Source organism: Eptesicus fuscus, chromosome 21, assembly GCF_027574615.1.
Source record: "Eptesicus fuscus isolate TK198812 chromosome 21, DD_ASM_mEF_20220401, whole genome shotgun sequence".
Classification (NCBI taxonomy): Eukaryota; Metazoa; Chordata; class Mammalia; order Chiroptera; family Vespertilionidae; genus Eptesicus; species Eptesicus fuscus.
Window position 1 is genome coordinate 44468445 of NC_072493.1, and position 24288 is coordinate 44492732.

General features: G+C 52.9%; 2 protein-coding genes across 2 annotated transcripts; one reads left to right on the plus strand and one right to left on the minus strand.

Moving 5' to 3' along the window:
- The first annotated feature begins 3873 nt into the window (after nucleotides 1-3873).
- LOC129147811 (sialic acid-binding Ig-like lectin 12) lies at nucleotides 3874-9999 on the plus strand. The gene is made up of 8 exons (XM_054711309.1): nucleotides 3874-3907; nucleotides 3971-4351; nucleotides 4552-4830; nucleotides 5285-5332; nucleotides 6646-6900; nucleotides 7585-7681; nucleotides 8059-8155; nucleotides 9121-9999. Exons 1-8 carry the CDS (start codon nucleotides 3874-3876, stop codon nucleotides 9304-9306), a joined length of 1377 nt encoding a protein of 458 aa, XP_054567284.1. The 3' UTR covers nucleotides 9307-9999.
- A 2419-nt stretch (nucleotides 10000-12418) lies between these two features.
- On the minus strand, nucleotides 12419-23341 carry CEACAM18 (CEA cell adhesion molecule 18). The gene is made up of 7 exons (XM_054711149.1): nucleotides 23290-23341; nucleotides 21798-22148; nucleotides 19642-19920; nucleotides 18156-18428; nucleotides 15471-15473; nucleotides 12781-12843; nucleotides 12419-12450 (listed from the first exon to the last, which is right to left on the minus strand). The coding sequence occupies exons 1-7, from the start codon at nucleotides 23339-23341 to the stop codon at nucleotides 12419-12421; spliced, it is 1053 nt and encodes a 350-aa protein (XP_054567124.1).
- Between the last annotated feature and the right edge of the window lie 947 nt (nucleotides 23342-24288).

The window sequence follows — 24288 nt, forward strand, 5'->3', positions numbered from 1 at the left end:
ATTCTTTCCTCTCAGGTTAACACCAGCGTCTTCCTGTTTCCCAGCAGACAGACATCGATGACGTGGCTCCCCGTGAGACAGATGCCTGAGACAGGACACTCCTGTGATGTAGGCCACTCACTTGCTCTCTCTGCACCTCCGTGTCTTCTTCTGCAAATTGAAGAAGTGGGTGGGGCTAGAAGACTTCTCAGATCTGATGTCCTTCGTGTTATAAGTTCCTCTTTTGCATGTGGTTAGATTATCTGAGGTTTCACCGTGTCTCTCCTTCCCATTCATCTGCAAATTGGGGGAAACTGGAAACCGGGGTGGCCCAGCCCTTCTGACCACAGAGATGCTGTAAGTCGGTCCTTTGGTCCTCTGGGGAGAGAGTGGGTTGGCCAGGATCAGGGGCCCAGGAGGGGGCTATAGGCAGGATACCTGCTGAAAATGCAGGAATTGGCGTTGGTGTGGGAGTGTCCATGCATGCTAAAACCTGCAGCTTCCCTCCCCAATGGTCACAGCTCTGACTCCACTCTAGGTTGTGGGTAATGGTTCTGTGAAAGGCATGTTATAGGATGGGCAGATTCCTGAACTTGAATGGAAGGAAACAGACTGTAATTGTTTTCCATATATAAGTCTTTAGAAAAACATATGCAAAGCCATCATATTAAGGGCAGCATGCTGGGATGATAAACAGAAAGAAAAACAAGGACACAATTAGTTTTCAGGTGAGGCTAGGGGCTCCTTTGGGGGTGTGGGGTGTGGTGATAAGGATGGGGGACCCAGGAAGAGGTCCCCCACAAGATTCTATTTCTTTTTCTCTTCTGTAACTAGCATCCTATATAATAAAAGGGTAATATGCAAATCGACAGAACAGCGGAACGACTGGTCACTATGACGTGCACTGACCCCCAGGGGGCAGACGCTCAACATAGGAGCTGCCCCCTGGTGGTCAATGCACTCCCACAGGGGAGCACCACTCAGCCACAAGCTGGGCTGACGCCTGGCATGCACAACGGCCTGCCTCCTTGGGAGCGCTAAGGATGTCTGACTGCGGCTTAGGCCTGGGGAATGGGCCTAAGCCATCAGTCAGACATCCCCTAAGGGCTCCCAGATTGCAAAAGGGTGCAGGCCTGGCTGAGGGACCCCCCCCCCCCCCCGAGTGCACGAATGTCATGCACCAGGCCTCTAGTTTCTTTATAATAAAAATCCAATGTCTCAAACATAGTGATTCCTTCTTTAATGGCACATTTTCTCCTGAATCAAGACATGGGTTTTACCATGGACACAGACATTAGGGTGGGGAAGGCCTAAGGCAGGGGGGAGGACAGGGACAGACTGGAGGTGGTTAATGGGGGTAAAATGGGGACATATGTAATACTCTCAACAATAAAAATATATATAAAAAGAAAGAAATAGATTTTAGCCTGGCCGGGTAGCTGAGTTGGTTAGAGCATCATCCCAATACACCAAAGTTGTGGGTTTGATCTCCAGTCAGGGCACATACGAGAATCGACCAATGAATGCATCAATTAAGTGGAACATGCCCAGCCAGTGTGGCTCAGTGGTTGAGCATCGACCTATGAACCAGGAGGCCACATGCCTGGATTGCAGGCTCCATCCCCCGTAGGGGGCGAGCAGGAGGCAACTGATGGATGGTTCTCTCTCATCATTGATGTTTCTATCTCTCCCTCTCCCTTTCTCTCTGAAATCAATAAAAAACATATTTTAAAAAATAAGTGGAACAACAAATCAATGTCTCTCTTTCTCTCTCTTGCTCTCTCTCTCTCTCTCTCTCTCTCTCTCTCAAATCAATAAATTAAAAATAAATAAGTCTAGCAATAGGTTCTAAACCATCCTGCTGTATTGGTTTCCTAGCGGAAATGGATCTGTTTCCTTGCTGCTACCTGGAAAGAGCAAGCTGTGTGATGGCTACTCATCCATGGCTTATTTGTAAGCCCATTTTATTGTAGCAATGTCTCAACCTGGAGGTGATGACAGCAGCACCAAGCAGTCTGTGGTGGGCAGTGTGTTGCGATGTCGCCGAGCTGATGTCCTGTTCTCCTCCTGGCCATCTTCCTCTCCTAGATTCTGGTTATGCTTGTAAGGACTCAATGTTATGCAAACAGCCATTTATTATTATTATTACACTAGAGTCCTGGTGCATGAAATTCATGCATGGGAGGGGTGTGGGGGGGAGAGGGCGGGTCCCTCAGCCTGGCAGTTGGACATCCCTTTCGCAAGTCAGGACCACTGGCTCCTAACCACTCACCTGATTGCCTGCCTGACCACCTCTAACCTCTCTGCCTGCCTGCCTGATTGCCTCTAACTGCTCTCTCCTGCCAGCCTGATTGCCCCTAACTGCTCTGCCCTGCCGGCCTGATCACTCCTAACTGCCTCTGCCTTGGCCCCTGCCACTGTGGCTTTGTCCAGAAGGACGTCCAGAAGACATCTGGTCTAATTAGTATATTATCCTTTTATTAGTATAGATTATTATTATTATTATTATATTAGAGGCCCGATGCACAAAGATTCGTGCAAGAATGGGCCTTCCTTCCCCTGGCTGCAGGCACCGCCTTCGCTCCAGCCAGAGCCACCTTTCCGCCTTCCCACGCTGCCCAGAGGTACTGAGTGGCTGGGGTGGTGCAGAATGCCTGCGTCGTCGCCATGTGCAAATTCCTTCCCCTGGCAGCTCAGCGTCTGCATGTGCAAATTAACCCGTCATCTTTGTTGGGTCAATTTGCATACTCACTCCTGATTGGCTGGTGGGCGTCGTGAAGGTATGGCCAATTTGCATCTTTCCCTTTTATGAGTGTATATTATTATTGTTACATTATTATTATTTCAATCCTCACCAGAGGATATTTTTTCCATTGATTTTTAAAAAATTTATTGGTGAGAGCATTACAGATGTCCCTCTTCCCCCCCCCCCGCCCCCTTGCACCCCTCCACCTGGTTCCCATCCTACCATAGGTCTTTACAACCCTATTGTCTGTGTCCATAGGTAATGCATATATGCATATAAGATCTTTGGTTAATCTCTTCCCGCCCCCCACCTCCTTTCTCTCTGAAATCCTCATTTGTGTCCACACTGGACACAGACTCTGGAGCAGCGTCCAGAGCTGGCGTGTGGTCTTGTGATTGGAGAGGGGTACCCACCCCATGGTGACTGGGGGAGGAAAGATCACTGGCCTCCCTACCTCCCCCACTGCCAGGCCTCCCCCATCTCCCATGTTCCCACCCCTGGCTGGCTGACCTCCACAGACATCTGCAGCCTGTGACCACTTTGACTTTTGCAGAAAATGACCTTGAGGGGAAGGGCATGCCGGGGAAACAGGAGGTGGGCTGAGGTCCTGCCTGGGTGTGATTTGGCCGCCTCTCTCACCCTCCCTGGCCACCGGGTTCCCAGGAGTGGATGTGGGCAGGGGATGGGTGATCTTCAAGGGTTGTCTGGGACCTGACAGTATCAGAGCCCGACCTTTCTCCTCTGATGAAGGTCACTATTCTGCTCTCACCCTCATCTTCCTGTGCGGCCTTCTGTAAATCTTGCAACATTTATTCTAGTTTCTCAGAAATGAACACTGAGAAACACAATTCCCCAGAGGGAACTTGGTACCATGGACCCCAGACAGGCTGCTGTTGGGCCTGGGGGGTGGGGGCACGAGGGCCAGACGCTGCTCAGGACAGATAACAAGGGCTGTTCGCCCGGGTCTCTGGGCTGTGGGGTGTCCTCCCCGCTCTGTGCAGAGGGGGACGAGCTCAGGCGCTGAGGTTCCTCTTCTGTGGACGGGGAGGTCCTGTGCTGCTCCCCAGCTTTCCTGGTCTCTCTGCAGGCCCCTCCCATTGTCTTGCTTCTCTTTTCAGCCACAGATAGGAGCCCAGATACCCTCAGAGATGCTGTGGCTGCTGCTGCCCCTCCTGTGGGCAGGTGAGTGCCTGAGGGGAGGGGGCGACAGGGCAGGGGCTGCAGCTGACCCTCATTTCCCTGCAGGCTCCCTGGCTCAGAATGATGAATACAGTCTGAAGGTGCAGACCCCCGTGACGGTGCAGGAGGGCCTGTGTGTCCAGGTGGCCTGCAATGTGTCCTACCCCCGGAATGGCTGGGATGACTCTACACCAGCTCACGGCTACTGGTACCGGGAACAGGCATATGCACCTGTGAGGGTTTTAGTGGCCACAAACAACCCATCTCATAAAGTGCAGGAGGAGACCCAGAGGCGATTCCACCTCCGCGGGGATCCCAGGAACTACAACTGCTCCCTGGACATCAGAGACGCCCGGAGGACAGATAACGGATCATACTATTTTCGGTTGGAAAGAGGAGGTTATAAATTTTCTTACATAAAAAACAAGCTCTCCGTGCATGTGACAGGTAAGGAATGGGCTCCAGGAGAGGCCTCTGTAAAAGTTCATGGTGGCCCCAGGCAGGGCTGGGATGGGCCCCATCCTGGGAGGGGGTCGGGGTACAGTGTGCTGGGCTCAGAGGGAGGAGCTGGACCAAAGCCCGAGGCTTCTCTCAGGGCCGCACTTGGGACCCTCCCTCCTGACCCCCTGTCTCCCCCTCCTCACCAGCCTTCAACCACACACCCCACATCCTCATCCCCGGGAACCTGGAGAGCGGCCGCCCCAAGAACCTGACCTGCTCCGTGCCCTGGGCCTGTGAGCGGGGCACGCCTCCCATCTTCTCCTGGACGTCAGCTGCCCACAGCTCCCTGGGCCCCAGGACCCGCCTCTCCTCCGTGCTCACCCTCACCCCACGGCCCCAGGACCACGGCACCAACCTCACCTGTCAGGTGCACTTTCCTGCCGCTGGTGTGACCGTGGAGAGAACCATCCAGCTCAACGTCACCTGTGAGTGCTGGGTCAGAGCACCAGGTCCCTGAGGGTGTGCAGAGCAGGTGGGCCAGGCAGGTGTGCTGGGTGCTTTGTCCTGGGGACCTGGCTGTGTAGGGGACCGAGAGCACAAAGACCTGTCCCTCTTGCTTTTCTGTTGCCTCTGGCGGTGGGCGGGTGCCACCTTCACCTGTCAGGTGACCTTGCCTGGGGACAGGGTGACCATGATGAGGACCATGCACCTGTGAGAGCTGTACCAGAACATGGGGGCTCCTGATGGGGGTCCGAGGGCAGCAGTGATGGGGGTGGGGACCTCAGACACAGGGTGCTGGGTCCTGGACCTGGTCTGGGAAGGGGTCCGGGGGATGCCTGCTCCCACCCTGTCCCCTTTTAAGCAGCTCCTGGGGCCCCAGAGCCAATGTCTACCCAGTCTTCACCACTGACTTTTGTCCACCTTGTCTTCCTGTCCCAGACTCTCCACAGAACTTGACCATAACTGTCTTCCAAGGAAACGGCTCAGGTAAGAGGGAGCCTGTCATGGGCTGTAGGGAGGTGGGCCTCTCCCAGGTCAGGGCAGGACAGGGCTGGTCCCTGCCTCATCCTGGACTCACCCCGTGACCAGACACCCCCAGTGCTCCCTCTTCTTCCTCAGTCCCCATGGCTGCTCTCCAAGCCCCCTGCCACCTGCACCAGGAGAACTCAGCAACTTCCACATGGCTGAGCTGCCGCTCGAGGCCGCCGGTCCTCCATCTCCTGACGAGTCCTCCAGGCTCAAGTTTTCATTTTCCTCCAATAGTTTAACTTGTGTATTTTCTAATAGGTAATATAGTCACACTAGAGGCCTGGTGCACAAAATTCATGCACAGGTAGGGTCCCTAGGCCTCCCTGCCTCCCCGCCTCCTCCTTCCCTGGGTCCCTCAGCACCAGGCCACCTCCGCTGCTGGTCACCTGCCATGTTCTGCACCACCTCCTGGTGGTCAGCACACATCATAGTGAACGATCTCCTGGTTGAACTCCCAAGGGGACAATTTGCATATTAGGATTTTATATACATAAATGGGCAAAAATGGAAAGGCACTGAAGTCTTCACTCAGATGCCCGGTCACCTCCCTGGAAGTGAGCAGTGTCCACATGCTGCCGTGAGCCTTGGGATTGTTCACTTGAAAGATCTCACAGGTCCTTCTCCATCCGTAGGACAGACATCCCCATCCCTCTTCATGCCTATGCAGTATTCCACAGCATGGCTGGATTCTAGTTGTGTGCATATATTCTTTAAAAATATATATTTTTATTGATTTCAGAGAGGGAGAGAGAGCTAGAAACATCAATGATGAGAGAGAATCATTGATCGGCTGCCTCTTGCACACCTCCCACTGGGGAGTGAGCGCCAACCGGGCATGTGCCCTTGGCTGGAATTAAACCTGGGACCCTTCAGTCCATAGGCTGACGCTCTACCCACTGAGCCAAACCAGCTGGGGCTGTGTGCACATCTACTAACAGAGACCCAGGACGTTCATCTGACTCTGCTCACCTCAACACTGCAACGAATACTCTGCCTCCACTTTCACAACTCTGTGTGTGTGTGGGTGTCTGTGGATAAGTTCCTGAAAGCAACTCATAGCTACTAGCACTTCACACGTTCTTTGCAAGTTTGAGGGAAGTGGTCAAGTTGTGCTGCACGAAAGGCAGACAAGCGTTCGTTCCCACCAGCCGCGGACGAGAGCGGGTCAGCCCATGTCTGCGTGTCTGTTCCTCTCCTCTGCTCTCCTCCCACATCCTTCCGCTTCCTCTCCGCCTTGTGGTCACTCTGACCCTCTGTCTCTTCTTCTCTAGCACCCACAGTCCCGGAGAATGGCTCGTCTCTTTTGGTCCTGGAGGGCCAGGCCCTGCACCTGGTCTGTGTGGTGGATAGCAACCCCCCCGCCAGGCTGAGCTGGGCCGGGAGGTGGTGGAACCTGACCCTGAGCGCCTCCAGGTCTGGGGTCCTGGAGCTGCCTGCAGTGCAGGTCGGGGATGAAGGGGAGCTCACCTGCTGGGCCCAGCACCCTGGGGGCTCTCTGCACTCCTCCCTGAGCCTCTCTGTACAGAGTGAGTGCCCCAGTGGGTGGGGGAAGAAAGGGGGCACTGGAGGAAACCAGCACCCGCTCCACCCTCACAGTCCCTCCCCGCTCCCCCCCACCCCGACAGCCCCCTGAACTTCAGAGAGGAGGTCAGCTCTGCTCTGGGCTCCACTGTGAAAGCCCAAAACTTCCCTGGGATTTAAAGTGCCCCTGTCCTCTTCCTGCCTGGCCAGTGCTGTGGGTGGGGTGGGGCTGGGAGGGAGAAGCCAGGGGAAGGAGGTGGGTCTTGGGAGAGGGGCTGGGGGCTTGGACAGGGGTGTCCCTGGATGCAAGGTCCGTGCTTTTCGGGGCTGGAGGAGGGTCAGGCAAGCGAGGCACTTCTCTTGGGCAAAACGTTTAAAGAGAAGCCAAAGAAACCTCAGCCACGAAGAGAAACAGGACCACAGTGCAGTGTTTCTTTTTTTCAATAAAACGGAATGCAGAGTGAGTCCCACAAGGAACAAAATCTCCACGCTCCCGATAAAGACAGGCTGCCACCCAGCTCTGGGCACCTTGCTCGCCTCACTCCGATCTCCACCCCCTGCCCTGTTCCTGTACTTTGTACCCTGCAAAGGGGCCAGAAAACACACATCTGGGGTCCCTGCCGGGCGTGGGAGGAGGGAAGACTGACTTCTCAGTGGGGAAAACCCTCCATCATCCCATCTGTCTGCAGGGAGAGCATGCCCATCATCGGGAGTGATGCTGGGGGCAGTCGGGGGTGCAGGTGTGACCACCTTGCTCTTCCTGGCCTTCTGTGCCATTTTCATCATGTGAGCACTGACCTGGGGAGGAAGGGAGAGAGGGAGGGAGGGAGGGAGGGAGGGGACCAGCACCTGGAGGGAGGGAAGGAGGGAGAGCTCTGGGCTGGGAGGGCAGGAGGCCGTGGAATCCCTGAACCCAGAGCTGGAGGGACAAGGCGGGAGGTGGGGGGGGGGTGCAGAGCCTGAAGCCCGGGAAGGAAGCGGGTCCTTGGCACCTTGGGTGGGCATCACAAACCTCTGGCTCCAGGAGGAGGAGCTACATTCTCAACCCCGGGACCACCTCAGTCACCCCTCCAGCCCCCTAAGAGAGAACAGAGGAGGAGCGTCAGTCTGCCCACTGCACCCTGGACTGGTGGACTGAAGGGCAACCTGGTCTCTTCCCTCAGAGTGAGATCCCGCAAGAAGAAGGCGTCAAGGGCAGCAGCAGGCACTGGGGATGCAGGCATGGAGGGTGCAGACGCTGCCCAGAGGCCAACCCCTCAGGTGAGTGACCTGGGCATCTCGTGATCCGGCAGCCCACGTGGACACCTCCCCCAGGAAGGCCCCCTGGGTTGCTCTGCTCAGCATGGACAAGTTGCTCTCCTCATCTCCTCTCACAATCTAGGACTGCTAGTTCCCAACCGCTCGCTTGCCTGCCTGCCTGATCACCCCCTAACCACTCCCCTGCCTGCCTGATCGATGCCTAACTGCTCCCCTGCTGACCCAATTGCCCCTAACTGCCCTCCCTTGCAGGCCTGGTCCCTCCCAACTGCCCTCCCCTGCCGGCCATCTTGTGGCAGCCATCTTTTGTTCACATGGGGGCGGCCATCTTTGACCACATGGGGGCGGCCATCTTGTGTGTTGGAGTGATGGTCAATTTGCATATTACCTCTTTATTATATAGGATGAGTATGGCTGTGTTCCAATAAAACTTTATTTACAAAAACTGGCAGTGGGTGGGATTTGACCCGAGGACTATAGTTCGGCAACCCCTGACCTAGAGAATAAAGCCCAAACTCCCCAGCTTGCAGCTCTGCCTATCTGGCCTCTCCATGCCCACCTCTCCAGAATGGCCATGGTTAGGGTTAGGGTTAGGGTTAGGGTTGGGATTAGGATTAGGATTAGGGTGAGGTGAGTGAGGGCTTTGCCTCAGAAGCAAAGCTCAAGGGGATGCCAAAAATCTCAGTAAACAAGACAAATAATGTGTTTTCTAAAAAATGTTTTTATTGATTTTTTTCGAGAGAGAGGAAGGGAGGGGAATAGAGAGATAGAAACATCAATGATAGAGAAACATCATAGATTCGCTGCCTCCTACATGCCCCCTACTGGGAATCGAGTCCACAATCCAGGTATGTGCCCTGACTGGGAATCGAACCGGCAACCTTGTGGTGCATGGGATGGACGACACCCAACCCACTGAGTCACACCAGCCGGGCGACTCAGACTTCCTTTTCTTTCCCTCCACTCAGGGTCCCCTGAATGAATCCCAGCCAGACAGCCGCCTAGAGCACCTTCCCCCAGCTCTGGCTGCCCCCTCCTCGAGGAAGAAAGAAGAGATTCAATATGCATCCCTCAGATTTCATAGGATGAAGCCTGGGAACCCTCAGGGACAGGAGGGCATCACTGAAAATGAGTACTCGGAGATCTTGATGTGAAAGCGGGAATTGCAGAGACTTGGCCTTTGGAGGGCAAAGGAAAAAAAAACAACGGGCAGATTCCTGCAGAATTAAAAGCCCTCCGGGTGATGAGTTAAAAGTATGGTGGAAAGAACACTGGCTTTGGAACCAAAGAGCTGTGAGTTCAAAATCCACGCTCCGCCCCTTTCCTGAGTAAAATGACAGACGAGTCCCTGCCTCAGTTTCCTGCCCTGTGGAACCAGTGGAGAAGCCCTACCTGAAAGTTTGTGGTGAGAATTCTGGGAGTGAAATCCTACCAGCGCACCTGGCTCAATGTGTAGGCTGCACACGTGCTGGATCCCTGGGCTTTGCATGGAAAGGTCCTACCGGGAATTTCTCCTGACCCTGGAGGGGACCAGCACCAGTCCTTGCACCCTGAGGTTCCTCGTCCTGGGACGTCCCACCCAGCCTTTTCCTGCTTCTATCGTTGAAAATGGAGCTCAAGGGGTGCCCTGCGAGCAAGTGGATCGAGGTGTGGAAATAGTGAATCTTACACGTGATATAATCGGTTTCTATAACTGGAATCATACTCCGTGTCTGCTTTTCTTAAACTTGGCCTCGCATTTGTCGAGGATCCGCTCTGAGAGTGTATCATGGTTTGTGTACTCATATTTTTTCTATGGACGAACGTTTGGTTGGTTTCCAGTTTGGGGCGATGAGGCATAAAGCTGCTGTGAGCATGTTGGTATCTGACTGTTTCAAGGTATATTTTCATTTCTCTCAAGTGTTGGGGGGTGGGACCAAGAGGAGAGTCACATCTTGGAAGAGGGTGGGTCTCTGGGACCTCCCCATAAGGACCATCACCCAACAGGCAGCTAGATAGATGGGTGGCACGGAGCTCAGGAGGAAGGTGGTGACCTGTGATGGACAGTGGGAAACATCGGGGTCCAATGATCCTGAGAATGAACACCTCCTGATGTGGGTTGGATTGTGTCCTCAGCGCTAAGACCTGGAAATGGGATTTTATTTGGAGTCTAGAGGCCTGGTGCACAAAATTCATGCACGGAGGGGGTGAGTCCTGCACCCTCTCCAGTCCGACATCCCTCTCACAATCTGGGTCCGCTGGCTCCTAACTGCTCACCTGCCTGCCTGCCTGGTCGCCCCTAACCACTCTGCCTGCCTGCCTGATTGCCCCTAACTGCTCTCCCTGCTGGCCTGATTGCCCCTAATTGCTCTCCTCTGCTGGCCTGATTGCCCCTAATTGCTCTCCCCTGCTGGCCTGATTGCCCCTAACCACCTCTGCCTCAGCCCCTGCCACCATGGCTTTGTCTGGTCTAATTAGCATATTACCCTTTTATTAGTATAGATAGGGTCTTTGCAGATGCAATCAAGTTATTATGAGGTCCGAGTGGATTAGATGAGAGCCTAAATCCAGTGAACAATATGCCCCCCCACACACACACACACACAAAGAAGGGAATTTGGACACAGGTAGGGGAAAGGCCCATGTGACGATGGAGGCCGAGATTGGATTGGTGATGCTGCAGAGCCAGGAAGGCTGAGGAGGCCAGAAGAGGCAAGGCAGGACTCTTCCCGAGAGCCCTCCAGGGGAGCGTGGCCCCGCCGAAGGCTTGAAGTGGGTCTTCCAGCCTCCAGGACGGGGAGAGAACACGTTTCCACGGTTTCAAGCCACCCAGCAGCCCTAGAAAACCAGTACATTTGCTCAGGGCCTCCGTGCCTCTGGCCTCCATCTATCCTGTCTCACTCAGTCCTCACCGTGACGCCTGAGGGGGTCAGTGCTGTCCCCACGGCACAGACGAGGCGCCGGGGAGCTGCTCAAGGTCACAGGCGGTCTTCAGCCCTGGGTCCTGGGGGTTTGCCTTGGGTCCAGGCACTGTTTTAAGTCTGTGAATATTCCAACAGCAGCTGCTGGCTGGTCGTCCACAGGTCCATACATTCAGCCAGGAAGGAGTCTCTCTCTCATCCTTCCTTCCTTCCTTCCTTCCTTCCTTCCTTCCTTCCTTCCTTCCTTCCTCCCTCCCTCCTTCTCTTCCTTCCTTCCTTCCTTCCTTCCTTCCTTCCTTCCTTCCTTCCTTTTCCTTCCTTCCTTCCTTCCTTCTTTCTTTTTTTTTTTTTTGAGAGAGAGGAAGGGAGAGGGAGAGAGAGAAAAGCATTGATGTGAGAGAGAAACATCAATTGGCTGCCTCCTGCACACCCTGGGGTCAAGCCCACAACCCAGGCATGTGCCCTGGCCTGGAATCGAACTAACAACTTTTCAGTGCAGAGGATGCTGCCCAGTCCACGGAGCCACACCAGCCAGGGCTCCTCCGCTTCCTCCCTTCCTCCCTTCCTTCCCTTCCCTTCCTTCCTTCCTTCCTTCCTTCCTTCCTTCCTTCCTTCCTTCCTTCCCCCCCTCCCTTCCTTCCTTTTTTCCTTCCTTCCTTCCTTCCTTCCTTCCTTCTTTCTGTTGTAAGTGCCACAGCGATAAACACATTTGTTTAGATACTTGTGGGCACATCCACAAAGACAGCTCAGAAAGTTCCAGAAATGGCATCACAGGATCTGAACTCACTTTATGCTGTTTTAACTTTATTGGTTATTTTATGATTATAAAAGCAATGTACACACTTTGCGAGAGAAAAAAAACAACAAAAAAAACAAAAACAAAATACTTTAGAATATACAGTGATGTGTAAAGAAGGACATGAAGTGATAGCAATGTTCCTGGTGAACGTTTTCCGCAGTTTTCATACAGGTGCGTATAAATGTGTGTATACATGTAAAACAGGGAAACATACATACATGCTGTACATACTTTGTCTCAATAAATTAATGTATGCTTTTAAATAACGATGGTCCTGTCAGATGCTGCTTTGCATGAATAGGCATTTCTAACTTGTCAGGGTGTGAGCGTTTTCCCGCGCTTAGTAGGCACCTTTCACCAGCGCGGTTCCTCACAGGCCATAGATTAGCTCAACACACGCTGTGCCCCATCTAAGCAACCCCGGCTGCTGGGCGCTCCCAGGCTGTGCCCGTGAATGGGGACAGTGGTGATGACTGCGGTGCTGGTGCTGGTGCCATGGATGGTCCCCACGGGCAACGCTGAGCTGGGGCATCTTTGCAGCATCTCTGATGGTCCGTGGCTTCGGGTTCAAAAAAGTGGGGACCTTAGAAGCACATTTGCTGGCGGGGAAAGAGGCATTGGAATTAGAACACAGAGCTCCCCGCAGGACCCGCCCCAGCCTGCAGCCCATTGGCCGGCTCTGATGGACAGATGCAGCAGCCAATGGCCATGCTGTCTGTGAGGTCCCATCCCAGGTCTTAGGTGGGGCCTCCAGACCTTCTCCAGGAGCCTCTGTCTCCCAGCCGCAGGGCACATGTGGGACTGTGGCTGCTCCCTCTCTTCCTGGTCCCCTGTGAGTACCAGCCCCCATAGCCGAGCCCACCCCTGTGAGGACCCTCAGCCCTTCTCCATCACCCCCACCCCCCATCCTCCACCCCCGTCCCCCTTACCTCCTTGCTCATCTGGTCTTGTTCTCCAGGTCTGAGGTGGACACTTATAGACCCCGGCTTGTCCTGTGGGGAGAAATCAGGGAAGTCACATCTCAGGCCCATAGGAAACGGAGAGAAAGCAAGAGAGTCCTGGGTAGATGAGGAGGCAGCTTTGTCTTCCAGGCCCTCCCGGGCAAGAGCTCCCAGGAGCAGGAGGTGATGAATCTGGGGGCTAAACCTCTACTCCAAGCATGTCAAACTCAAAGGCTAACACGGGCCACATAAACAAGGTGTAGGTGTATGTGGGCCGCAAAAAAAACAAAAGCTTCCATTTTAATAGAAAGGTACGTTTATTTCGATAGAGACATGCTGAATACAAAGGGCTGAAATAAACGAGTCATTGTGAATATAAAATGATAGAACATTTTAATAAAAATTAATATTTTTTCTTGAACCTGAACTTACCAGACACTGAATCACTGCACAAATGAATAAGCATCACGCAAATAAACCTATTTTTCTTTTTTTTAAAATAAATCTTTATTGTTCAGATTATTACAATTGTTCCTCTTTTTCCCCCCATAGCTCCCCTCCATCTGGTTCCCACCCCACCCTCTGCCCTTACCCCCACCCCGCAACACTGTCCTCATCCATAGGTGTACAATTTTTGTCTAGTCTCTTCCCGCGCCCCCACACTCCTTTCCCCCCAAGAATTGTCAGTCCACTCCCTTTCTATGCCCCTGATTCCATTATATTCACCAGTTTATTCTGTTCATCAGATTTTTATTCACTTGATTTTTAGATTCACTTGTTGATAGATATGTATTTGTTGCTCATAATTTTTATCTTTACCTTTTTCTTCTTCTTCCTCTTCTTAAAGAATACCTTTCAGCATTTCTTATAATTCTGGTTTGGTGGTGATGAACTCCTTTAGCTTTTTCTTATCTGTGAAGCTCTTTATCTGACCTTCAATTCTGAATGATAGCTTTGCTGGGTAGAGTAATCTTGGTTGTAGGTTCTTGCTATTCATCACTTTGAATATTTCTTGCCACTCCCTTCTGGCCTGCATAGTTTCTGTTGAAAAATCATCTGACAGTCGTATGGGTGCTCCCTTGTAGGTAACTAACTGTTTTTCTCTTGCTGCTTTTAATATTCTTTGTCTTTTGCTCTTGGCATTTTAATTATGATGTGTCTTGGTATGATCCTCTTTGGATTCCTTTTGTTTGGGGTTCTGTGTGCTTCCTGGACTTGTAAGTCTATTTCTTTCACCAAGAGGGGGAAGTTTTCAGTCATTATTCTTCAAATAGGTTTTTAGTATCTTGCTCTCTCTCTTCTTCTGGCACCACCATAATTCGGATGATGGTATGCTTGAAGTTGTCCCAGAGGCTCCTTACACTATCTTCATATTTTTGGATTATGTTTTCTTTTTGCTTTTCTGGTTGAGTGTTTTTTTGCTTCTTTGTATTTCAAATCTTTGACTTAATTCTTGCGATCCTCTAGTCTGCTGTTGGATCTCTGTATATTATTTTTTATTTCAGTCAGTGTATGCTTAATTTCTAGTTGGTCCTTTTTCATATCCTCGAGGGTATCACTAAATTTATTGGCCTTTTCTAGAAAATTCTTGAAAAACCTTATAACCGTGGTTATGAACTCTATCTCCAGTCATTTGCTTTCCTCTATTTCTTTCATTTGTGACCTGTTTCTTTGTCTCTTCATTTTGGCTGCTTCCCTGAGTTGATAGAGTGGCTTTGTGTGCTAGGTGTCCTATAGGGCCCAGTGGCTCAGCCTCCCCAGTTACCTGAGGTAGACACTCTTGATGCACCCCTTTGTGGACTGTGTGCTCAGCCTTGTTCTAGTTAAGCCTTGATTGTTGTTGGTATCACTGGGGGAATTGACCTCCAGGCCAATTGGCTGTGAGGATCAGCTGTGTCTACGATGGGAGAACTTCTGTGCTGGAGACATCCTCTGCCTTCTGCAGCTCCTGTAAGTCTCAGTGTGCTTTTCTCTTTCCTTCTAGTTGTAGAATTTCCACTCAGCCAGCCTTCCTGTGGTTCTGGATGGTGTCCGTTCTGTCTTTTAGTTGTAGTTTTGAAATTGTTGTGTGAGGCAGCAGTTTAGGTGTTTACCTATGCCGCCATCTTGGTTTCTCTCTGCTAGGCCCACCTTCTCACGCCACCCAGGCAAGAAAGCTCCAAACCTATTTGTCTTGTTCTCTGAAAGCGAAATATTTCCTGTTGCGCACACCAAACAAGTCAGTCCAAGACTAATGAGGTGGCAATTGGCTGCTAAAATATTCGCTGCTGGTATTAGTGGAGAGAAATGGTGCGCCTGCGTGTAAGGCGTGTAAGGGAAATGAATGCAACACGATTATAGTCATCAGTCATTAGCGAACGTTGTAGTTCGTTATTAATAACTAGAGGCCCAGTGCACAAAATTCGTGCATGGATAGGGTCCCTAGTGGCTGCCAGCTAAAGGAGCCTCCCTTCCCCCACTCCCTGCCACTGTGGTTGCCGCCAGCCCCGCCCCCTGTTCGAACTCCTGGTCGAACTCCCTGTTGAGGGGACAATTTACATATTAGGCTTTTATTATATAGGATTATGTGTAACAGGATATTGTAAAAATTAAGTTACGGAATTTTTATTAAAACGTTTCTTACATACCGTTGTATTGGCTGGGCCACAGAAATATTCATTGTGGGCTGTGATTTTGACCTGCTGGGCAAGGATGCCTGAACATTCCCCATACTTTTTATGTTTCTGAGGTCTTAAGGTCACTGGAGGAAGATGGCTTGGGGCAGGGGATGAACCGAGGGAAAAGAGGCTGAGCATACCTGGGGAAGGAGTTAGCATGACCTGGCCTAATGACTGATGATGTCAACGATGATGGTGATGATGATTTATTTCACACCTATTTTATGGTGGGCACTACGGTAGATGATTTATAGAAATTATCTAGCCATAGCTGGTTTGGCTCAGTGGATATAGCAACGGCCCGCGGACTGAGGGGTCCTGGGTTCGATTACTGGTCAAGGGCACCTACCTCGGTTGCAAGCCTGATCCCTGGCCCTGATCAGGGCATGTGCAGGAGGCAACCAATCGATGTGTCTCTCTCACATCGATGTTTCTCTGTCTCTCCCCCTCCCTTCCACTCTCTAAAAAATCAATGGAAAAAATATCCTTGGCTGAGGATTAACAACAACAAAGAAATTACTTTGCTCTAGCTGGTTTGGCTCAGTGGATAGAGCGTCAGCCTGCGGACTAAAGGGTCCTAAGTTCGATTCTGGTCAAGAGCACATGCCTGGGTTGCAAGCTCGATCCCCAGTAGGGGGCGTGCTGGAGGCAGTCAACTGATGATTCTCTCTCATCATTGATGATTCTCTCTCATCATTGATGTTTCTCTCCCTCTCCCTTCCTCTCTGAAATCAATAAAAATATATATATATATATTTTTAAAAAAACAAAGACCTGTGTGTCTGCCCCGTAGGGTCCCTGACAACTCAGTTCCTGGCTTGTCCCTTCCCCCTTCACTCTGCTACTTCCACTCCAGGGAGTGCTGGCTTCTGAGTCCCAGACCCCAACCAGTGCCCCACCCTTGACCCCGAGCAACAGGTACCTGGTGGAGAAACGAGTGACGAGCGTGTAGATCAGGACTCCACAGAGGTAGACTCCACCCAGGACTGTCATCCCAATGAAGAACACCACCAAGGACCCCGAAAGGTAGAAACTTGGCTCGCCAACCAGGATGGTCCCTGGAAGGAGAGGATGCGTGGGGGTCAGGACCGTCATTCAGTCATCCCTTCACTCACCCACACGCCTGTTCTCCAAAGACGTGTTAGGACCTACTGTGTGCAAAGCCCTGTTCCGGGCAGTAGGGGCTCCACAGGGAGCAGAACAAATGTCCTGCCCTCACGGGGCTGACATTGTAGCTGGGAAATGAAGCAAAGAGATGTCTCATATCCTTGCAGGAGCAATGAGTGCTCTGGAGAAGAACAGACCCACGGAAGGGGACAGAGGGTGAGAGGGCGAGGGCGTGCTGGGGACACAGGGTCACGCACTCGTTGCACAGATAGCGCAAATATTCACCGAGCAGCAACCATATGCCTGCGCCCTCTCGCAATCCGGGACCCCTCGGGGGATGTCAGAGAGCCAGTTTCAGCCCAATCCCCACAGGCCAGGCAGAGGGACCCCACCGGTGCCCGAATCCGTGCACCGGGACTCTAGTCTGATTAATAAATGCGCTTGCCCTAACCAATTTGGCTCAGTGGATAGACCGTCAGCCTGCGGACTGAAGGGTCCCAGGTTTGATTCCAGTCAAGGGCATGTACCTTGGTTGCGGGCACATCCCCAGTAGGAGGTGTGCAGGAGGCAGCTGATCGATGTTTCTCTCTTGTTGATGTTTCTAACTCTCTATCCTTCTCCCTTCCTCTCTGTAAAAAATCAATAAAACATTAAAAAAAAAAAACACGCTCTTAAAGGATTCAACCTCGCCTCTGCGTGTTGGCTTAGTGGCGACAGGCAGCCACGGACCCGTGTTGTGTCTACTATCAAAGCCTCACTTCAGACACCACATCCATGGCGAACATCTCCTTTCTCTGCACCACTTCCCCTCCGTCTTCCCACTTCCTCATCGGGGAGGCAGCCCGGGGAGGAGAGGTTGGGGGTGGAGAGGGGGACGGTTGAGGGCAAGGGCTGTGTGGCCAGACTGCCAGGGTTTGAGTCCTGCCTCCTCGGCTGACTAGAACTGGAACCTTGAGTAAAGCACCCCAGCTTCCCAGCTCCCCGAGCCTCTGTTTTCTCGTCTGTACAATGGGGGCGATGTGTGCAACAGGCACCTACTCCGGAGGGAGCCTGTGAGGCTCACCCAGGTCGGAAGGGTGGCAGGCACAGAGTGTGCGCTCAGCCAATGCCCACTGACCCTTATCTCCCTGGAATTCACATCAACTCGGGTCTGCCCCAGCCGGCGTGGCTCAGTGGATAGAGCGCCGGCCTGTGGACCAAAGGGTCCCAGGTTTGATTCTGGTCAAGGGCATATGCCTGGGTTGTGGGCTCGATCCCCAGTGGGGGGCGTGCAGGAGGCAGCCGATCCATGATTCTCTCTCATCATTGACGTTTCTATCTCCCTCTCCCTTCCTATTTGAAATCAATACAAACACATTAAAAAAAAAAGAAAAAGAAAAAAGTAAAAACAAAAACTCGGCTCTGAGGACTCTGGGGGCTTCCCAGAGGAAGCAGCTTTGGGCTCCGACCTCAGAGGACGGGAGGATTTCACCCAGCTGCTTGGGAGCAGGGCCTGGCCGGGTGGGGATGGCACTCGAGGACGGGCACTGGCTAGGCAAAGGCCTGGGGGTGGGAAGACGTGGAGTGTGTGAGCCCCGGACGGGGAGCGGCTGCACTTACGGGGCCTCTGGATCCGGATGTCCCTGTAAAACCTCAGCTGGACCACCGGGTTCTCCACGATGCACCTGTACATGCCCATCTGCTCCCAGGTCAGACTCGGGAAGCTGAGGCTCGCCTCCGAGCTCAGGAAGGAGCCGTTGTGGATCCAGCGGTACGTGGGCCTGGGCGAGGAGCTGGAGGTGCAGTCCAGCTGCACCGCGGAGCCGACCTCAGCGGGTAGGATGCTGTTGAACTTGGAGGGCTTAGTCTTCAGCAGCACGCTGTCGGGTCCATCTGTGGAGACGGGGGCTAAGTGTCTGACCCCCCCAGGGCCCTGTCTCCTCCCCTCAGCCCACATAAAGTCCTCCCCTAGCTGGAGGCACCCCACGCTGCACCCCGAGCAGGCCCCTAGACCTACCCCCAGGCAAGGCAGCTGGGCCAACAACAATAACAACAATAATAATGATGATGTCTTCGCCTTAACCAGTTTGGCTCAGTGGCTAGAGCGTCGGCCTGCAGACTCAAGGGTCCCAGGTTTGATTCCGGTCAAGGGCATGTACCTTGGTTGCGGGCACATCCCCAGTAGGGCGTGTGCAGGAGGCAGCTGATCAATGTTTCTCTCTCACCAATGTTGCTAACTCTCTATCCCTCTCCCTTCCTCTCTGTAAAAAATCAATAAAATATATATTTTTTAAATAATAATGTCTTCTGTGATGAAGCATGTACTATATGGGCCAGTTCCATGGTAGCCCTTTACGTCGTCATAAAATAGGTGTAGCCCAGCTGGCATGGATCAGTGGTTGAGCGTCAACCTATGAACCAGGAGGTCATGGTTTGGTTCTGGTCAAGGGCACATGCCCGGGTTGCAGGCTCAATCCCCAGTAGGGGGCGTGCAGGAGGCAGCCAATCAATGATTCTCTCCCATCATTGATGTTTCTATCTCTCTCTCCCTCTCTGAAATCAATAAAAATATATTTAAAAAAACAACAACAAAGAACATTTAAAACAAAAATAAAATAATAAATAAACAAAATAGGTGTAGAGTAGAAACAGACGCATCATGCCCGCTGCATGCCAGGCACTGCTCTAAATACTTAACACAGTCACTTAATTCCCAAGGCAACCCACGGGGTGGATCCATTTTATGGATGAGGAAGATGAGGCTCAGAGGAGAGGATTGGGGATTTAAGTCTTCTGTTGACCTACAAAAAGGTCAAGCAAGTCCCCCTATGGCCCCAAGGGGGGCGTTTCCCTGAGCAGCTGTAGCTCCTGGCACCTGGGGCCTGGGGCCTGGTTCAAACCTCCAACTAGTAAACAGTGGATGAAGGTCGGAAATTGTCTTCTCCATGAAGATCCAGAGCTGGTGTTTGAACCCAGATCCGGCTGGACTGCAGGCTGGCTCAGGATGCTGTCACCTTTCTCCGGTTCTGCCCGTCTAACCCCTACGCCCCTGCGAGGCCCGCAGCCCAGCCCTGGCGTCACCTCCATGACCCCCCGGACCACGTACAGGCCACCTTCAGCACGATGTAACTTCTCTGAGGAATTCCTAAGACGTTCGTTAGGGAACACCCAATGCTGAAGTCAAAGCGGCTGGGCTGGCGGAGGATGAGGGTCTTGCGGTCTGGCGAAATCGTCACCCGCTCGTTGCTGGACACCTCTACGTAATTCACGTACCACTGGATCCTGGTGGCGTTGGTGACATTGGTGTGGCAGAAGGCGGCCACGGGATCCCCGTACTCCACCACGGAAGTGGTGTTGGCCGAGATGCCGGGGTCGTTTTCCCACTCTGTGTGAAGAAGGGAAGATTAGCGCTGGGGTCTGCCTCCCCAAGCCCTGCTTTGTCTCCAAGGCGGGGAGAGGGGGAGCAGGTTTGGGAGAAAAGCAAGAGTTGTGAAATCGGGGTGGGGTGTCTGAGGTCTTGACAGGAGAGCACCCCTGAAACTAAGAGGGACAGAAAAGGAGGGAGTGGGGCACAAGGCGGCCGAGATGGGGGCGCTTGCCTGGGCCCATCATCCTCTGTGCTGAGCCACTGCTGTGGCATCCCCTGCCATCGTGGCCAGTTCTTGGCATAAGCATGTGGCCGAAGAGTTGTTTCTGAACCCCCAAATCGGGACATCCCTGCCTGGAGAGCTGTGGGTTGAATTCACAGGGGGAGGTGGTATTTGGACTCTTCGTCATAGTTGCTCTGCGTCCCATTTCTTTTACCAGTGCCCCCCTCCAACTTGACGACAGACCACAGGCATGGCTGCTACTACTCCCATTCTACAGATGAGAAGGCTGAGGATCACAGAGGGAAGACAACGTCCCAAGGCCATGCAATATATACAGGTGGGACCTGTGACTAACCTATAGAATATAGTGAAGGTGATGGCTGTCACACCCATCATTACCTTGTGTCCTATAAGACTGCCTAGTAGCAGGGGGAGGTGGAGGGGGGGGGAGAGAGAGAGAGAGTTTGGCTGACCTTGAGGGAGCAAACAGCCAAGATGTGAAACGCCTGAGTACTGAGCCACACTCAAGAACACAGCCACGGGGCCAGCATTTATGAGTCAACATTTATGAGGCTAGGACTCAGCGAAGCCATGCCTGAAATGCTTTTCATATATATACACCGAGTGGCCAGATTATTATGATCTCTGAACGCATAATAATCTGGCCACTCGGTGTATATCCTGCATAATAAAAGGCTAATATGCAAATTGTTCCCTCGACCAGGAGTTCGACCAGTACGCAGGCTGGCCAACTGCCCATGTCCCCTCCCCCTGGCCAGGTTGGCCGGACCCTACCCATGCTTGAATTCATGCACCGGGCCTCTAATATATACACTGAGTGGCCAGATTATTATGCGTTCAGAGATCATAATAATCTGGCCACTCAGTGTATATATTTTTATTGATTTCAGAGAGGAAGGGAGAGAAATAGAGAGCTAGAAACATCAATGATGAGAGAGAATTATTAATCGACTGCCTCCTGCAGGTCCCCTACTAGGGGGTGAGGCAGGGGGGAAGGATCGAGCCCGCAACCCGGGCATGTGCCCTTGGCCGGAATTGAACCTGGGACCTTTTAGTCCGCAGGCCGACGCTCTATCCACTGAGCCAAACCGGCTAGGGCCACGCCTGAAATCTTGACACAGAAACTGTACAATAAAAAAATGAGGTTCTTGCCCTAGCTGGTTTGGCTCAGTGGCTAGAGCGTCGGCCTGCGGACTAAAAGGTCCCAGGTTCAATTCCGGCCAAGGGCACGTTCCTGGGTTGTGGGCTCGATCCCCAGTGTGGGGCCTGCAGGAGGCAGCCGATCCATGATTCTCTCTCATCATTGATGTTTCTATCTCTCTCTCCCTCTCCCTTCCTCTCTGAAATCCATAAAAAAGATATTTTTTTAAAAATGGGGTGGTTCTTTTTTTTTCCAGCTGCTAAGCCGGTGGCTATTTGTCACGCTGCCTGACTCACAGATAACTAACAACTGACAATGAAACTGCAGCCCCGTGAAGGTAGTGAGTGACCCGTCTCGGGGGGAGAAGCTAAGCTACCATTTGCCAAGGCCCCCGGGGTCGTCCCAAGGTGGGCGGGAGACTTGGGCAGTAAGAGCTCCAAGGCCCCCCCACTCCCAAAGCCGCCAGGTCCAACTCTCGCGTTCAGGGAGCGGGGCGACCTGTCAGCTCACCATGGACCTCCAGCCAGCCGGTCGCTCTCTGGGTCTCGTTGCCGAGGTCCACCCGCACGGTGTAGCTCCCCGTGTCGTTTAACAGGGAGTCCTTGATCACCAGGTGGCCTTTCTCGGTCACGTTCTTCCGGCTGCTGTGCATGGGCCCAGGCTGCCAGGCCCGGGAGGGAGGTCGGTAGCTGACAATCATCGAGTCCGCACTGTCATTTGTGCCCCGGTGCCAGCTGTATTCTTGCACACCCTCGGGGACATTCTGCAGTTCCAGCCAGGCCTCAAACCCCTCAATCGTTGGGGATGAGATGATGGAGATTTGGCCGGAGGCCTGGCAGATCCCACAGGCCAGCAGACTGGCTGAGGAGGAGAGAGAGAGAGAGAGAGAGAGAGAGAGAGAGAGAGAGAGAGAGAGAATAATTTACATCATCCAGGTGATGACCCACAGACCTCTCCTTCCACTCAGCCTCCACCCTGGTCCATTCTTTCCTCCTTGTCTTCCAGCCTGGACGCATCCTTGGACACTTCCAAGTGTCCTCCTGTCCATCCTCACACGGCAGTTTGCAGGTCCCTATTAAAGGCCCAGTCCTGGCCCTGCTCTCTCCCCCTGCTCAGATACTTACCATGGCTCTCCAGTGCTCTCTCCCGATGAAGTTCAAACTCAGAGCGGCTTTTGGGACACCCTGAGAGAGAGCTTGTCTTTCAGACGCATTTAGACTCCTTGCCCATCCCATCTATCCCACCCCCTCGCCCCATGCCCGCCCCCTCATTCATTCGTTCACTTGTTCATTCATTCATTCATTGGAAGCCACAGCATCCTTGCACACCGTGTGTCCCAGTTATACACACAGCCCTCTTGACCCACCGCCCTCTCTCCTGACCAGGCGTTCACACGAGCTGTTCCCCATTTCTGGACCACTGGTCCCCACTTCCTCTTGGCTGACTCACTTCTACTCATCCCTCAGCTCTCCGCGTTGATGTCGCCTCCTCCCCCGCCTGGGTCTGATGGCCCCTGGGTGCTGCCCCAGCCTCCTGGGCCCCCCTCCTCCCGTCCCCACCACTCTGGGTTAAGGGAATGGGGTGGCCGATGGGCACCTGGCCCTGGAGGTGAGCCCGGGGAGGGCGGTCTCGGTCACCACTGCAGCCCCAGCCCCCCGTGAGCATGGGGCAGAGCCCAGAGGGAGTCCTTGGCAGGAGTATCTGGGTGGATAAAAGTCCCCCAAGACTTGGATTTAGTGTCTAAATCCAGTGGAGTGGATGTGGACGGAGCTGGGGATCTGTTGTCCTCTACTGTTCTGTGAGCCCAAAGCCGTGGTTCTATGGAGAAGGCCTCCAGGTGAGGGGTTGGGAAGGGGCCCAGTTGGAGAGGTGGAGGAGGGGGTCAGGGAGATGGGGCACCCAGGGGAGTTGTGCCCAGGTATGTGAGCTCATGAAAGTCCTAGCGAGGGCCCTAACCCCCTCACCTCCCCCATCCAGCCCTGCTAGGTCCGCTTTCTCTTACCCACAAGGACCAGTTCCCTCCAGGGGCTGCGACTAGGTCCGGAAAGGTGCATGAGCGCCCGTGGGTCCTCCCGGTGGAGGGATTTCTCCAGAGTCTGGGATCTGCCTCTGCCGCACCAGCACCCACCCGTGTCTCGGGTCTAGAGCTGCCGTGTGTCCATCGCCCTCCCGCCTCCAGGGTTGGACTCTGCACCTCGGGTGGGAGGGGCGGGGCAGGACGGCCTCTGGGGAGCCGCTGGTCATTATCTTTATGACTCTGTGTTGCCTTTATTTACTTAAGTTATTTTTTTATTTATTATGTAGCCACACTATTCTGTCCCGGTTACAAAAACAAAACAAAACAAAAACCACCGACTCACTTTTATGAAAACTAGAAGATACCAAACAACGGAACAAGGACAAGTCCTGGACTTTTAAAAAAAAGTATATATTTTTTATTGATTTTTTTACAGAAAGGAAGGGAGAGAGGTAGAGAGTTAGAAACATTGATGAGAGAGAAGCATTGATCAGCTGCCTCCTGCACACCCCCTACTGGGAATGTGCCCGCAACCAAGGTACATGCCCTTGACAGGAATTGAACCTGGGACCCTTCAGTTCACAGGCCGACACTCCATCCACTGAGCCAAACCAGCTAGGGCGAGTCCTGGACTTCTTTAAAAACGTGTCTTGGATTGCATTCAGCTGAAAGAAACCAAACATAATAAACAAGACAGTCTTAAGGCAGTCATTGATTTCTCTATCATATAAGGACTCGAGTGGGGAGCAGCCCTCGGGGAGTTTGGGAGCTTCGTGATAACAAGGAGCCCAGGCTCCTTCTGTGTTGTTGCTCTGCGGTCCCTGTGGCTCCCACCTCCTAATCCAACATGGCTGCCCGAGCTCCACCAGCACTTTCACGTACCAGACAGGAGGAAGGAGGAAGGGGTGGGAATGACTCCCCTGGAGGGCCCCTTCCTGAGAACGGCTCACAACAGTTCTGTTTCTACCTCCCTGGCCACAATGT

Bases quoted from the DNA above. Each gene is read 5' to 3' on its own strand.
- LOC129147811 (XM_054711309.1), top strand. From the start codon at position 3,874: ATGCTGTGGCTGCTGCTGCCCCTCCTGTGGGCAG. The intron at 3,908-3,970 runs GTGAGTGCCTGA...ATTTCCCTGCAG, and splicing joins GCTGCCCCTCCTGTGGGCAG to GCTCCCTGGCTCAGAATGAT. The intron at 4,352-4,551 runs GTAAGGAATGGG...CCTCCTCACCAG, and splicing joins GCTCTCCGTGCATGTGACAG to CCTTCAACCACACACCCCAC.
- CEACAM18 (XM_054711149.1), bottom strand. From the start codon at position 23,341: ATGCACCTTTCCGGACCTAGTCGCAGCCCCTGGAGGGAACTGGTCCTT. The intron at 18,429-19,641 runs GTACGTGGTCCG...CCGTCTCCACAG, and splicing joins CATCGTGCTGAAGGTGGCCT to ATGGACCCGACAGCGTGCTG. The intron at 12,451-12,780 runs GTAAGGGGGACG...TTTCCCCGCCAG, and splicing joins AAGACCAGATGAGCAAGGAG to CAAATGTGCTTCTAAGGTCC.